At 49.4% G+C, this 15,885-nt stretch overlaps 3 protein-coding genes across 10 annotated transcripts in view; all 3 read right to left on the bottom strand.

The window, feature by feature from the left end:
* Window positions 1–347: 347 nt before the first annotated feature.
* On the bottom strand, window positions 348–6,361 carry cdc45 (CDC45 cell division cycle 45 homolog (S. cerevisiae)). The gene is made up of 18 exons (XM_062452069.1): window positions 6,147–6,361; window positions 5,948–6,007; window positions 5,556–5,648; window positions 5,129–5,266; window positions 4,822–4,977; window positions 4,600–4,658; window positions 4,377–4,425; window positions 4,071–4,132; window positions 3,737–3,787; window positions 3,504–3,623; window positions 2,906–3,037; window positions 2,592–2,690; window positions 2,148–2,309; window positions 1,754–1,892; window positions 1,568–1,651; window positions 1,167–1,285; window positions 920–996; window positions 348–620 (listed from the first exon to the last, which is right to left on the bottom strand). The coding sequence occupies exons 1-18, from the start codon at window positions 6,195–6,197 to the stop codon at window positions 556–558; spliced, it is 1,716 nt and encodes a 571-aa protein (XP_062308053.1). The 5' UTR covers window positions 6,198–6,361; the 3' UTR covers window positions 348–555.
* A 219-nt stretch (window positions 6,362–6,580) lies between these two features.
* plpp5 (phospholipid phosphatase 5) lies at window positions 6,581–12,141 on the bottom strand. Of its 5 annotated transcripts, none has more exons than XM_062452072.1 (9): window positions 11,928–12,060; window positions 11,616–11,679; window positions 11,343–11,494; window positions 11,124–11,232; window positions 10,649–10,739; window positions 10,249–10,312; window positions 10,024–10,148; window positions 9,322–9,492; window positions 6,581–9,059 (listed from the first exon to the last, which is right to left on the bottom strand). In XM_062452072.1, exons 2-9 carry the CDS (start codon window positions 11,616–11,618, stop codon window positions 8,890–8,892), a joined length of 885 nt encoding a protein of 294 aa, XP_062308056.1. In that variant the 5' UTR covers window positions 11,619–11,679; window positions 11,928–12,060; the 3' UTR covers window positions 6,581–8,889. The 5 variants fall into 5 exon arrangements, with proteins under 5 accessions (XP_062308056.1, XP_062308058.1, XP_062308055.1 ...); XM_062452074.1 differs by having other exon boundaries at window positions 11,343–11,489; XM_062452071.1 differs by lacking the exon at window positions 11,616–11,679 and having other exon boundaries at window positions 11,928–12,141.
* Window positions 12,142–15,126: 2,985 nt separating this feature from the next.
* The window catches only part of nsd3 (nuclear receptor binding SET domain protein 3), a 17,093-nt gene continuing 16,334 nt past the window's right edge, over window positions 15,127–15,885 (bottom strand). For all 4 annotated transcript variants that reach the window (XM_062452064.1, XM_062452066.1, XM_062452067.1 and 1 more), the window contains one exon: window positions 15,127–15,885. This exon is cut by the window's right edge and continues 491 nt beyond it. The gene's annotated coding sequence lies outside the window, so the exon portion shown is untranslated.

Genomic DNA, 15,885 nt, shown 5'->3' with positions numbered 1-15,885 from the left:
CCACGTCAAGGTCAGGAGCTGCTGCCTGAGTCACCTTTGGCCCAGAGGACTTGTCAGGGTCCAGGAAGGACGCGCTATTGTTGCATCTTGAATTCCTAGTTGGTCAACTGAACTTTGTATTACTTTGAATCCACGAATCAATCCGTGAGTTCCAATTCATAGGTGTCTTCTACCATTTGAAATTGGAGTTACCAAGTTATTCATTACATTAGATATCATTACATATACACAACACATTTATAGCCTGGGTACATTTCTGAACAACTGCTCCTTAGACAACTGCTCCAACAGCACCTAGAATCCCCCTCTATGGAGGCACAGAACACAGGGAGAGGATGACAACAAGGCCAGGTCAATACAATGTCGTTTATTATAGATATATGGACAGTAACACACAGACAATGAAAAAAGACAAGAGCACTATTTACACTGGGCTAAAACATTTAAAAATGGACACACATTTACAAAACGGCTGTACAATATGCACATGGCATGGACCATGAGTCGGCTCGGTTGTCATGCGTCCTGGTCCGGTCAGAAGGGTCCCTGCTGTGTTTAGGACAGCAGGGTGACGAGCGCGTCCAGGAACTTGCTCCGGTCTTCCATCTTCAGCTCTATGACTAGACACGCAGAAAGAAAGGTCACGACACAAAAAAACGAACTTAACATTTCAAATCAATTCCCCCCCAAAAAGCGATATATTTGTAGAAACGCAATCAGCTCGGAAAACAGACAAACTAGTCATCTCAGAGAGGACATTCGAGTTCCTGACCGATCGTTTGACTGGGTGTCAAATCCCATATCTGTATAGAATCTGCTTAATCATCAACATGTCACGTCTGCCCCCTAGTGTTCAAAGTCAGAACAGACGGACCAGAGTCCCCAGGTCAGTGTGGCGTCTTCCCCAGCAGAGACTTACTGGACGTGTCGAAGTGGTCGTGTAACGTTCTGGAGCTCGTGCTCTCTGCAGCCTTCTCAAACGCCCTGCCGAAGAAACTAGAGGAGAGAGAGAGGAGGGAGAAGGAGAGGTAGAGAGGAAAAGAAGAAAGCGGAGGGAGAAGAGAAAAAGGTGAGGGGTGAGAGGACAAAAATCGCAGAAAGCACCTGACGGCTCACAAACGTTCCACAGCGGACAGGAACAGGAAGCGTCTCGTCTGTCTCCTCACTTCTTCTTGTCGGAGGTCTCCGACTCCGGGGGGATGCCCAGGACGATGACAGTGCCCTGCTCGGCCTTCATGGGCGCCGCTATGATGAGGGGCAGCAGCTTACAGCGTTTGTTCCTGGTCTGGGGGGGGGGCACACAGGAGGAGATAGAAGAACAACAGGCAGAGATGTAAGTTAACAGATGCAAGAGAGGGAACCACAGAGGAAGAACCACAGAGGAAGAACCACAGAGGAAGAACCACAGAGGAAGAGGGGGAACCACCTCGCTCTGGTACTACATCCATCGTTGACCTATCAATCATATAGCAGTTCTTCTGTGTTTAGGAGTGACAAAGATGGCTGGACTGATGAGGCAGGAGCAGGGGGATGGGTGTTTAGCCTGTGTGTGTGAGGTATGACTCACAGAACGGACGAAGGCTCTGAGCAGGTACTTGCAGAGCAGAGTTAGGGCCATGGGCTTGGAGAACAGCTTCACATCAGGTGTACCCTGCCCACACAGAGGCAAAAACCACTTCAAGATCTACTACTACTTCTCTTTCTCACACACACTCTGTGTCTGTCACACACACACACACACACACACACACACCTCCATGAGGTAGCAGTAGAGGAAGGGGCCCTGGGACAGGATGAGGTTGGTGCAGATGCAGCTGGCCACAGTCTGCTGGACGGCCATCAGCTTCCTCTTAGCCTGCTCTATCCCCAGATGGAGCCCCTCCAGGTTACTCCTGCAGGGGGGAGGGCGAGAGAGACCGGTAAGACAGGAAGAAAGAGGGAGAAAAGAAAGAGGGAGAAAGAGCGAGAAAAATACGTTTCTTCGGAATCTGTTCCAGAAACCACAGTAACACGGTGCAGTATAAACATCAGTCTCTCCGCCATGTGACAAGTTAGGAGGTCTCCATTCAGAAGAGTGGACAGTCTTGAACAAGTGTGAGCTCTTGATGTAGTGTATGATGCGTGTGTGTGTGTGTGTGCGTGTGTACCTGGAGAGGCAGTCCAGGGCTTTGATGAAGCTGTCCCCGGCCCCCTCCTCCCTCTCCGTGCTCTCCAGCAGGGCGGCGGCGGCGTGCACCATGTCGCTGGCCAGGAAACGGTTCTTGAAGCCAAAATGGACGCCAAACGTCTGGATCCGGATGTCCTTCATGCTGGGGGGAGAGGGAGGAGGAAGGACGGGAGGGGGGAGAGGGAGGAGGAAGGACGGGAGGGGGGAGAGGGAGGAGGAGGGACGGGAGGGGGGAGAGGGAGGAGGAAGGACGGGAGGGGGGAGAGGGAGGAGGAAGGACGGGAGGGGGGAGAGGGAGGAGGAGGCAGATGAAGACGGGAGGTGGTGAGGAGTAGGGTAGAGAGAGAGAGCAACAGGGAGATAAAGCTCCACACACAGACATGATGCAGGCTGTGTGGCCTCGTGTCCTACTGAAGACTCCTACCCGTATTTATTGGAGGACTCCTCTATGACTTCGCGCAGGTTCTCCTTGATGGACATGTCCATGGAGTTGAACTTCTGACGCACCTGCTTCAGCGGGAGCCTGGAAGCAGGGAGGAGGACGAGGAGGAGGAAGGCACGTTACATCTCAACCCTAAACTATTCCAGCTGTGGCATGATAGGAATGAACTCTCCCTCCCTTTACCAGTCCTACCCCCACTAGCCTAACCCATGCAGTCCTAACCCCAACGGTGGTTCTACCCCACCAGTCCGACCCCAGGGTGAACCCCACCCCCCCGCCCCGGCCCCTTGTCCTACCCCATGTCAGCCAGGAACTCCTGCAGCTTCTTCTGGCCGTGCATAGACCACAGCTTGAAGTTGCAGGAGGTGTAGCAGGAGTTACAGATGCTCTCGTACAGCGACCAGTGCTGGTAGAGCGTCAGGCGCAAGCTGGTGCCAGGAGTCAAGGGGTTCAAAGGTGACGTGGAGACAGAGAGACACACACAGAGAGAGACAGAGACAGAGAGAGAGGAGGGAGAGACAAAGGTTTGGTAGAAGGGCAAGACGAGTTTGAGTCAGAGAGTAGAGTCAGAGAGAGAAGAGGCAGTAGAGTCAGAGAGAGACAGTAGAGGCAGAGTAGAGGCAATGGAGTCAGAGAGAGTAGAGGCAGTAGAGTCAGAGAGACAGTAGAGGCAGAGAGGCAGTAGAGTCAGAGACAGTAGAGGCAGTGGAGTCAGAGAGAGTATAGGCAGTGGAGTCAGAGAGAATAGAGCCAGTGAGAGTAGAGCCACAGAGAGTAGAGGCAGTGGAGTCAGAGAGAATAGAGCCAGTGAGAGTAGAGCCACAGAGAGTAGAGCCAGTGGAGTCAGGTAGAGTAGAGGGAGATGAAGGCCTGAAGGCCGGGTGTGAAGGATACTCGTACTCGAAGGAGATCCTCATGCAGTCGATGGAGAGCGAGTTCTCCTCGTCCTCGTTCCGGTGGTTGTGACGGGACACGTGGCGCTGCAGGGTGGCGATGTCCGTCACGTACTTCATACTGGACACACGGCAACGCATGTCAGGACCGTGTGTGTGTGTGTGTGTGTGTGTGTGTGTGTAAAAGGAAGTTATGTGTTCCAGGGCAGCGGAGTACACTTAGAGGGCTCTTACTGAGTGATTTTATCGTGAACCCACTGATCGGTCAGTCCAATGACGGCCCACCTACAGAGAACAGACATAACTGTAACCAGCCCACCACACACACACACAACCTTCCCTGTGTTCTCTACACCAGTGGTTCTCAGGCCCCCAGAAAACACCGGAAACACCCTCAAACTTGCCTCTCTTTCTATAGCTATATACTTCTCTCCTTAACCCCTATCAGCCTGTGTTTTATCCCCCCGCCCCGCCCCCAGTTTGAGAGCCACTGCTCGAAACCATGTAGACCTCAGTCACCTCCTGCCCCCCCTCAGAAGCGTACTCAACCCCAGAAATTGGTGCTTACCACAGCATGTCCTTGGTGTCTTTGGTCAGCACCCAGGCCAGCTCGAAGATCACCATGGCAGCCTGTCAGACAACAGCAGATTAGCCCCGCCCCTGGTACGCAGGCTACGGCTCCAGGCTAGCAACACACGCGGGGCCCGTTACATGAAGCCAGTTTGCCCAATAAGCCAGGCTTACGTCAAGTTACTATCCCTTGCTTTATGGAACAGGGCCCCTGGTGTGCTTGTGTGTCTGGTGCACCTGACTGGCGTGGTGGAGAGGAAGTGGACCCCCGGGGAGGTCAAAGGTTAAAACAGAGCCTACTCACTGAGGTGCCGTGGTATTCGTACTGCTCGTAGTCAAACAGGATCTCTCGTCTGGGGGGGGGGGGAATGTCGAGCAAGGGAGGACAGCGACAAACAAGTAAGATCAACAACAACAAGGATGACATGTGAGGGAAAACAACAACAACAGGACTGCACAGGATCAGGCTGAGCTCAGTCTGAAACCAAAATGGACGCCGCGTAAGAGAGTTTGCGGACTCATCTCACCTGCGAGCCTCCCACTCCCTCTTCGCCCTTTGCCGCTCAATCCTCCGCTCCACAGCTCCCTGTAGGACACAGGTCATAATAATGACGATAACAGAGAGACAATAACAAACACACAATGGCAAATCACTGAACAGGAAGTCCCGCCTCCCCCCCATTTGACTGACAGGCCCCACGAGCAACCACGCATCCTACGAGCCGTGAGCTCCGTGCCCTCCGGCCTACCTCATCGAACCGCCTCCGTTTCCCAGAAGGCTCCGAGCCCGCTTCACTCTCGTTCCCGGAGTCCCCGCCCCCCTCCTCCTCCTCCTCGTCGTCGCGGAAGATGTCGTCGTACGAGGGCACGTCCAGGTCGTCGTCCTGCTTGATCATCAGCTTCACCTGCGGAGACGAGGATTGTGGGGGGGGGAAAAACATCTCGTAAGACAGCAGAAGAAGCTCCACTTCACAACGACGGCCGGTCCTTTTCACGCGTCCAAACGCACGGGACCAAGCGTCCGTGACCCCTGACCAAGCGTCCGTGACCCCTGACCTGGGTGTCGTTGTAGACGTTGACCACGTCCACGGGGCGGTGCGTGTCACAGATGAAGAAGACGGAGTCTTCGTCGGGCTGCAGCGTCTCCAGCAGGTCCACGTTGGCGCCGCAGTTGATCAGGACGAAATAACGGAACTGGGGGGAAACGGAGAGGGGCACGGGTTCAGTCGCCGCGGCAACCCACTTTACGCAGCCTCGCACTGGACATAGCATGTCACATCAAATACGAACATGTTTGGCATTGCCAGGAGTCCTGACGCAGTATACAACGACCTGTTCAAAGAAAACATCTCTGACATCTGGAGCGACAGCAAGCCAACCGAGCATAACATAATAACATTAGAAACTAATATAGACAAGAAGAAAAAACATGAATATTTAACATATTCAATCAAGGAGGCGCTGGGTGGTGAAAAGAGCTCACCTGCTCCTTGTGTTCCATGAAGGCTGTGCCCAAGTCCTGCCAACCTGAGACGGGCACCAAGGTGTACTGCACCTGGTCGCACTGAAACAGCGCCTGTGGAATACATGTAAGAAGGTACTGTCATTAACTCATTTAAAGCACTCAGTAACAACACCCTTTCGATGTCCAAGGCCAAAAGCGGTGTTGACCGAGTAAGTTATTGGGGGAATACTAGTATATTTGTCTTTTCTTCTTGCAGCTAGACTATAGAACTACGCAAATTAGTCTTATTTTCAAGCTACTTTACGTGCCTTACAGTTCATTAATGAATTGTTCTTATTTATCCACTTCTACTAACGTCAGATATCGAATTACACGGAAAGACGATTGTCAATTGGCGGGGTTCGCATTACCTGCAGTATCTTACAGGCGCACAGGGCATCTATGTCCGACGCGACCAAAAGTGCGACTCTCTGGAAGAACACATATGATAAATAAGTTAATTCAAGTACAAAAGCGGACTACGAACCACGATTGACACTGCTGGTAGCTAGTCAGCTACACACATTAGCTCTATGCTTGTCCTCCTAGTTGGAAAGAAAGTGCGCTGACCTGGTTGACAACAACATCGTAGAACTCTTTTTTAATGTCCGTCACGAACATTATGGCTGTTCAGGACTGTTGAACAGAAACTAGAACAAAAAATACTTTGTATACTATACTTTAGGCAATCTGGCTAACTACTTCGTTTGCTGTCGGACCTTTTTGTTGTGTGTTAATTTCCTTGTTAGAAATACGGCGCCAAAACCAGAGTTCAGAACAACCAATGAGCTGTCAGGAAGTGACCAATGAACGTCAAGGAAACAATGAGAGGTTTAACCCTTTAGACTAACCCAGAGCCATAGAAAAAGACAATATTTAAAAACCACATACCAATTATTCATACTAATATAATAAATACTTATGACATAGGTTTACAATGCTTACCGAGACAAACGTTTATATTACTGACACCTGATGTATATTTAACAAGAAGGTAACCGTGCTGTGGATAAGATCATTTTTATTAAGAAAACCTCAGTGTCACCAAGAAATCCAGAAGAACATACACATTTCGGACAACGTGAACAGATCAGTGTCCTCTACAAGCTGACGTACAACAGAGAAGAATAACGTCCGCAGGTCAACATGTCCATAAGAATGGTGTACACAGCATCAGACTCCCCCACAGTGAACAGCAACCTCCATGAGAACAGAAAAAGCCAAGCCAGGCTAGTTCTGCTGGTGTCTAACAGTGGACCAGGTTAAAAAATACTTTATTATCAGTTTCAGCAGAGGGGCAGCGAGTCAACAGACATGAGAAATCTAGCAACTCATAAATCCTACAATAGACGACTGACAGACCCTGTAACTCCCTTCTGTGTGAAGGAAAGGAACAGATTTGCTTGATGTCAAGTACATTCCTGCTTAGTCTTCCCCACCTGCAAAAAAATCATAATTATAATACATTTATCATACAAATGTTGACATTTTCTTATAAATATTACCTAGCGAATAAACTTGGATAAATACAATTAATCTGCAAAAAGATTATTTTCTCCCCCCTTCACCCTCTCATTCCAGACAGACAAATTCAATTTCACAGATGAAATAATTCTGTTTCACGCAATTGGTTTGGCCACAGACAAGATCCCACCCCAGACACACTTCATCACCAGGCAACACTTCACCAAAAAAAGAAAAGCATGACATACATCCACATAATGAGTAAAAACACACACCAAACAAACGATAATCACAAGCTTTGACAACAAACTATAAACCTATTGGAGTTGTTTAACCTACATGATGATCACACTTATTTAAGACAATCATCATGAGCAGAAAGAGTTAGGGAGGGGGAAGTGACCCCCCCCCCCACCTCCAAAGCTGCCCCTTGACCTAGGCGGTCTGTATACCACAAGAGAGGACGTATGGCATACATATACAGTATTTGTGTGTATAGTTTTCATGCAGTGGTCAGGGTCGGAGGTCAAGAGAGGAAGACGGTGATGTCGAAAGGCACACGTCCGTCTGGAGCTTCAGCTGAGCGTTCTGATTGGACGGGATCAGACCTCGGCCGAGAACGATCCCCAGGGGGAACGCTTGATTCGCACACTCCCCCGTCCCGTGAAACGGAATCGAAACGAATCGTCTCCGCAAGTACAAACTTTGAGCCGAACCAAGCCGACATTGCCTTGTGATATGTACCACTGCTTCCAGAACCGCTGACACAGTTGGAGGAAGAAGAAACGGACACACTTGAAGGCGAGCAGGATCCACGCACAACAGAAGCACTTCCTGCATAGAAATACAATACGTAGATAAGAGAGAGATGAGAAACCCTGATTTAACGGTTAAGTGCTCTAGTAACCTGCGTGCCCACAGGACCTCAGGCCGTACCAGGTGCAGCCCTGGGAGTCTTAGCACCACATACCAACGGCTTCCACCGTGGACACACCCATGCAGTAATCACTGACCTGGCAACACCGGACTGGTGAGCTATGCAACACTAATAAGCTATGCAGGTGAGAGTGTCAAGTGTCATCGTCCATCACTTCATGGTTTCTCTGGGCGGTGTGTGTGTGTGTGTGTGAGCGCGTGTGCGCGAGCTTGTGTGCGAGCGTGCGTCTCCCTGTTGTAATTCGCATCAGGTTTCTGTCAGGGTGAAATGTTCCCTGGGATGAAAACCAGGATGCTGTCAGCTGTTTGAAGTCTATAACCAGCAGCAGGAAGCACCTTCAGAAGAGGCAGAGGGGGAGGAGACCTCCACGCAGGTCCCACACGTACCCTTCAAAAGCAGCCACCTCGAAACCCAGTTACCCTTCAGACCAGTCCCCCCTCTGTGTCCCAGCTGGTGGAAAGTGTTTCAGACCCAATATGAGGTGGGTCAGTGGCAGAGCGTGGTGCGAGATGCTCAGCTTGGATACTGTGGATGAGATGGAGTGGTGAAACATGAAGATATGCATGTATGTAGTGGACAGGGGGGAGGTGTGGACCAGGGGAGGTGTGGACCAGGGGAGATGTGGACCAGGGGAGGTGGGGACCAGGGGAGATGTGGACCAGGGCAACTGTGGACCAGGGGAGATGTGGACCAGGGGAGATGTGGACCAGGGCAGCTGTGGACCAGGGGAGATGTGGACCAGGGGAGATGTGGACCAGGGCAGCTGTGGACCAGGGCAGCTGTGGACCAGGGCAGCTGTGGACCAGGGAAGCTGTGGACCAGGGGAGATGTGGACCAGGGGAGGTGTGGATCAGGGGAGGTGTGGATCAGGGTAGCTGTGGACCAGGGGAAATGTGGACCAGGACAGCAGCGCTACAGGGGGAGTATGTAGTTGGAGTTGGCCAGCTTGCGCTCCTGCTTGGAGGGCACGGCCTCTCGGTGGCGTAGGGGCCGGTGGCAGTCTGGATCCTGCAGGGAGGGGTAGTGCTGTCTGTAGCACAGCCAGGAGAACAGCATGCCCAGGGCTGAGCCCACCATCACATCTGCACAGAGGAGAGGGGGAGGGGGGAGTACAGAGGTGAGAGAGAGCACACACAAGCACACTATCATCCAGTCATGAGCAACGCACAAACACACACCCACCCACCACATACACCCACCAAACACGCACACACGCCATCATGCTGTCACGAGCAATGCACACGCGCACACAATCTCACACGCGCACGGTCTGCAATCGAATCCCGGCTGGTGGTGGCGTGCGGCCCGCCAGCAGTGAACCGGCCCGATCCTCCTCATCCTCACCTTGCCAGTGGTGCTTGTAGTCGCACGTCCTGGAGAGGGCGATCAGCACGGCCAGCAGCAGGGGGCTGAGGAAGGCACACAGGCGCCAGGCCTGGCCGCGCCCCGCCGGGCTGAAGCAGCGCAGCTTCCCCCCCACGTACAGCGCCGTGAAGCCCAGCCCTGCGAACGCAACTGGGGGGACGGGGGACATAGAGGAAGAGGGAAGAGAGGGGGAGAGGAGAAAAAAGGAGGGGGGAGGGGGGAAGTGATGAGTGAGAGGAGGGAGGGCGATGAGGGGAGAGGAAAGGGATGGAGAACCGTTGATAGAGAGGAGGGAGAGGGAAGAGAGGGGGAGAGAGAGAGGAGGGAGAGGGAAGAGAGGGGGAGAGAGAGAGGAGGGAGAGGGAAGAGAAGGGGAGAGAGAGGAGGGGGAAAGGGTGAAGAGGGGCAAAGGTGTAAGAATCAAAAGAGGGAAGGAGAAGAGAGGGAGGGTGGATACAAATGTGATTGAAAAAAGGGAAGTGAAGTGTGAGAATAAAAGAGAGAGTGGATCAGAAAGAAGAGAGCGTCAGCAACACACACAGAATGTAACAAGCCTGCGGCCAAAACTCTACTCAGCTACCAGCCTGCCTTGATGTTCACTTGAAATCTAGGCTTATATAACCAGGGCCCATGGAGGAGACCCAGGAGGGCCTACGAACAGCCAATCAGAGTGTCTCTTACAGGACGAGTGTCCGCTGGGGAAGCTCTTCCTGCCTTCGATGACCACTTCCAGGTCACCGCTGCAGTGCAGTTCCTGGTTCATCTGTCCGTCGGGGAAACAACGATAGAAGAAGTCTGGTCTCGGCCTAGAGCAGGAACACACACACACACGCATTACATCTAGTATTCAAACCATAGACATTTGCATGATCAGTTTCCACACATCTCTTGATGAAAGGAACTCACCTGCCCACAGCCAGCTTGATGGCGTTGGTCACCACTCCGTTCAACACCAGGGTTAGGCTCACCGCTGAGAAACACAGGAAGATCTCATCTCTAACCCACCCCAATACAGCACATCAAACTTCCTGGATTTCCGTTTACAGCCTACTGCATGTGCCTAGTTCTACTGTTTATCCTAGTGACACTGTTTGAACTCTGACAACCAGTCTGCACAGCTTTAGATCAGAATAGCCCGTCCTTAACCAGTCAAACAAGCTGGCTCATCGGTAGAGCCTGTGACTGCAGATCGAGTGCAGTCACGCACTTGAGGACGACATCATGAACCAGCATGGTGTATCACAGGCTCTGTGAGGCATCAACAGTCAAGTCAAACACGCCACTCTGCGTGTCAGCAGGCCCTTACCCAGAGACCCCTCCCTCACATCCCCTCGCTCCGCCTTCCCCAGGACAACAAACAGCAGGATCACCAAGAGAGGGGTGAAGCACGCCACGGCCTGATTGGACAAGAGAACACAGGTCGCAAGCCATTGTCAGTGGAATTGATTGGTCGGAGGCGGTTAGTGTGTCATGGTGCGTCGTGTATGATATTCATTCGTTCTACGTGTGTTTACATGTGTCGGAGAAGGAGAGAGGTTTACTTTAAGTGAATGGTGAGGGATGTAGCCTAGATTGATAGTGAGCCAGGGATCTGTATCAGTTTGTTACATAACTGGTGCAGGAGTTAGAACTAGACACGACGTGGTCATAGTCCTACTCCACACACCTCACATAGATATTTGCACACAATACACACACACAAATCAAATACTCACAGACACGCAATCTTGACACGCACAGAAACACAAACACACACACACAGACAGACAGACAATACTCACAAACATGAGCGAGGTGGGAACGTGATCTCTCTTCACCGGGTGGAACTTGTACAACCACATTTCTTCTGGTTGAATCTGACGGTGAAAGGGGGGAAGCTGCTCTGTCACTCTGACACACACACATACACATTCACGCACACGCCAACGGGTAAGATTAGATCACCAAAACTTCGACAGAAAAAAAATTATGCAGGCAACCAGAAGCCATTTTCTACTAACAGGAAGACCGCCAGTAGAGCCAGTCTGACAGACAACTCGGAGAGCAGGATATTCCTCTTCATCTCGCCGCTCAGCGTGGTGTCCAGGTCAGGCACTTTACTGGGCTCTACTCTCCACTGCTCTGGTTCAGACCACCGGCATCTTCTCCTAATCTTGGAGAAAGAGGAACGCTTTTCTTCAGTTCACGTGGATGAACTATACACAAAAATACACTGCTACTTACAGTTTCAAGACTGAGGGTGTGAATTTGTAGTCTTGTTTCGGATATTTTACCATTTGAAGAGACCGGTGAGAAAATGCCGGTAGACTAGACCCCTCAGAGATCTAGTGTAGTCGACTTCAGTTGATGGAAGTGTTGAACAAATGTACAGACTAAATACACTGATTGATAGGACAACGCCATACACCCACCTTACAGGAGCCATAGCATTGCTGCTGTACAGTACGTAGCATACACAACACTGAAAGCTCAGAGCTAGGCTAAGCTGAATCTAGCTACATCTGCCAAGCTAGCTACTAGCTAGTTAGCGACACATCTGGCTATTTCCGCAGGGGGGTCACTCGGTGACAGTACCGTATACTTACTTGCAGCACTGACTTCAAACTCCCAGAAACGTATTTTTCCACATAGTATCGTAGGTCCGAACTGTTAACTAACGTGGTTCGGCCCTCCAAGTTGCATTTGCATTTAATCCAATAAAAAGGACTGATGTTAAACCCCACTGCAGATAAGGATGCCCGGAGCCTCGGAGCGAAAGCTTTGTTGTATTCGGAGGAAAGTGGCCACGTCATGTCAGTGGAGGCGCCGCCTGGTGGGCCATGTGAGTACTGGTTGCTACTGGTTTGTTGGCGCATCTTATCTTAAATGATAAGCTTCATTATGACTTTAAATATACTCGAGTTAAAAATAGCGTATCATTTGTGTTAGCCTATATTACTTCCGCAGGTTTCATTCCAGGTAGGAAAAATATTGAATTGCAAAATGGAAATATGAAGGCAGTCCAATTTAGAGCAGAACAAGCAGAAACGGAGACATATTCACTGAGACAGAGTACAGTTTTATTAAGTAAAATTTCAGGCATGTTTAGACTCCTGCAACTCCACCTCCTTCAGAATGAAAAAAGACAGAATCAATAATAATTTTCAAATAAAAAGACAGTCATGTACAAAAAGAGTGTTGTCCCAACAGTCACCCACATTTACAAGCTCAATGTACAAGCAACAGCACACCACAGTTAACATAAGATCCGATGCAAGTTCAATGCAAACTATGTACAAGTCTTCGACGTAATGTAATTATAACACAGTTATAACTGGTGCTTCGTGTTCATCCACTGTAATGGAAGCAACATCGAGATATTGATAGGACGGCAGGCAGAAACATCAGGGCCGACTCACCACAAGAGGGGGGGATATGTAACTATGGCAATGAGTTCCTTTTCATAATTTCCTCAAACTGTATCACAGAACGATCTACCTGCCAGTTAAAAAACAGTAAGGGGTCAGCGGTAACAATTAACGTTTATTTGCACAAAAACCAAGGAGACGCACATCACACATGAAACCGAACGCTCGGGCGATGGGGGTCGCATTGATTTCCGTTTCTTGCCATACACTTTAAAAAGTTCCCTCCGTCTTATAAGTTACTGCTTCAGTCCCTTTAGTTGAGAAACACTATACTTCCTCCTATCTGTGGCCACAGCACAATGCGCTGGAGCAGCGCAGGTAAAATACTGGAACTGTGACACTAAGTACACTCGCCGACCTCTTCACATGGAAGGAGGTAACAGGACATCAAGTCACACCGGTGAAAAAGGTTCAGGAAAAAAAAAGAAGGCGCGTTGGGAAACCTCTGTGCAATAGCGGAAAGAAAAATAGAATTTCCACATAAAAGTTATAATACCAACATGTAACAGTTTTTAAACACAAACTTATAGATATACTGTAGATATAACACTATATTGATAAAATAATTCATTGGAGTTCAGTGTAATGGGATCTTTCACACAGTTTTTGTCTGAAGGAGTAGAGTAGGATTGTGTTTAGGACTCAGGTTTGGGATGGTCACTTAGTGAGTGTTAGTGAAGGCTTGGAGATCACGCCGCCCACTCGCCATTACCAGAGCATGGATATCTAACAACCACCCCCAAATCACATATACGGTGTTGTAATAATCATTCATGTAGCATAAAAAAAATACACCAATAAATAATATAAAAAAATTGATTATAAAAGAAAAAGGAGGAAAAATTATTCAAGTTTAAAAAGGTTAACATGCAGATCGTACTTAGAAGACAAGGTGACCTAAATTCACGTCAGCTGATTTGGAGTTGTGCCAGCTGAAGTGGTTTAAATCTTCTCTACTCTACTCTCTACCACCACACTGTTCCATATCCCCTGACCCGAGAATTTGGCAGGGTTAAGGCCAGAGTTTCCAGAGTCCATTAAAGACATTTCAAAAAGGACTTGATTTCTATTGAAGTCAGTCATTGGGGCAGTCTGTTGCATTACAGTATTTTCTGGTTCCTACTTGCTTGGCACCATCTGACTCAGTTTTATAAAGTGATTACTATATGGATGTTGAGTTGTCTCAGCTGAGCCTGGACTTAAACAAAAGGCTTTTTAAGGGCACACTCACATAACACTAAACAGCCAAATGTACCAGAGAAAATTCAAACGAGATAACAAACAAACTCTTCGAAGTGAGTTTAGGCTGACAAGGCAGAACCTCTGACCTGCGTTATACAGGCTAAACATACAGGAAGTCACAACAAAGTCATTCTGACCAATGAGGAGCAGCCCGAGGAATCATTACACCAATAGAAAAAAAAGAAAGAAATGTATACGACGACTACATATAGATTAACAAAGTGTAAAGCTCCCTATAATTTTTTTGTTGTTGTTGATAAATTCTATTTCACTTAATACTTTAGGAAGGGAGGGAAACTTTCCTACAGCTGTGTTTGAAACATAAACGACCTAGTATAAAATATGATGTGATAATAATTACAAAATCAGATCTTTTAAGATGAAAGCTTAAAAACACTGTACATCAGACACTGAAGTTCTGTAGCATATTTGTACATTACACAGAAGTTCTGGGTTCACACAATGTACTGCAGTTGTAAATAGAAAAATCCAAGAGATTGGTACCGTGGGTGGAACTGTAGGAGTCTGGTCTATCATGTTAACAGGTGACATGTTTGGATACCTGGGATGAACTGTGCATCAGAAACGTCTGGAAGGTTCTCCAGAATCACTCTCAAAAGATATTTGGACGAAGTTGTTCCACGAAAGAGCCGAGAAGTTACGATACAGTTAAAATGTTGCCAACGTCACTACAGAGAAGAGGTATTCATTTCAAACATGTACACGGTCATATTCATGTTCATTTATATACACGCACAACACATTAGGTGGAGCCTAGCTAAGCTTTTAAAACGATGAGCTGTGAAAGTGCTTCAGAGAAGAGTTAGCGCAAATGTACGCAAACGACACGAGTGGTGCACAGTAGCCTAGGCAACGCACAATCACTGACAGGAACTGCATTGTGGGTGGGGGAAAGGATACCACACCTTACCGGCCCGCCCGCTAAGACGTATCTAGGCCAACAAACCGTAGCCGTGGTGACAGCGCTGACCTGTCCTATATTGAATGAAACTGGAACCACTTTCCCCACATAAACATCTTTATAATACTTGTGAGGAAAGCTGGAGGGGTGAGGCAGTTCTCTCTGTGTCCTAACCCCCTCCTTCCCCCTCCTCCCCCCCCCCCCCCGCCCCCCAGACTTTAGTAGTTTACGATAAGTCACTTCTGTACACACAGGGTATAGTGAGACTTGTCCAAACGTAAACGCAGCGAGGCCGTGCGTGGCGTGCCCCGTCGCTGCGTGTCGTGACAACTCACTTTAGTAGTAGGACTAGTTCCACGAAACGTACGAGAAAAAGGAACACAACGCGACCAGATCGCTCGCCCCAGCAGTGAGAGGACCCGTCTGTAAACATGAACAAACACACGGATATCACCTTCCTCTATACACAGGAGTACTTGTTTTATCAAAAACATGTCCAGGTAGGTCAGAATGTAGTGTGGTCCTGAAATAATTGCACAACTTTGACTCCCTCCCCCCCCCCCTCCAGAGAAGAGAGATAGGACTGTAGCTGGAGTGGTGATCACTGGAGTGTACGATCATCTGTTCTGGGTCACAGTGTCCAAACTGTGTACAGGCAGTGTGTGTGTGCGTGCGTGTGTCTGTGTGTGTGCACGCCCGACCCCAGCTCACAGGAAGTAAACAAACTTAAGAAAGCAGCATGGAGGTGAGTTTTTGCTCAAACCCCTTGTGGAACTTGGGAGGAGCTTGACAGGTTGCCGGGGGGCGGGACCTGTAGGCAGGGACACACCTCCATCTCTCCTCTCCTCCGTCTTCTCCTCTCCTCCAGACACTCGGGGGGGGGGGGCGGCTGCTCATGTTAAATGTCCATCCACCGGTGTCTGCGTCCGTCCATCCCTCCAGCCACTGGCAGTCCCAGCTCTGAGTGCTGGC

The sequence above is a fragment of the Osmerus eperlanus genome, chromosome 25 (genome assembly GCF_963692335.1).
Source record: "Osmerus eperlanus chromosome 25, fOsmEpe2.1, whole genome shotgun sequence".
Classification (NCBI taxonomy): domain Eukaryota; kingdom Metazoa; phylum Chordata; class Actinopteri; order Osmeriformes; family Osmeridae; genus Osmerus; species Osmerus eperlanus.
The sequence above is the reverse complement of the archived record's forward strand: the minus strand, read 5'-3'. Positions and strand labels throughout refer to the sequence as shown.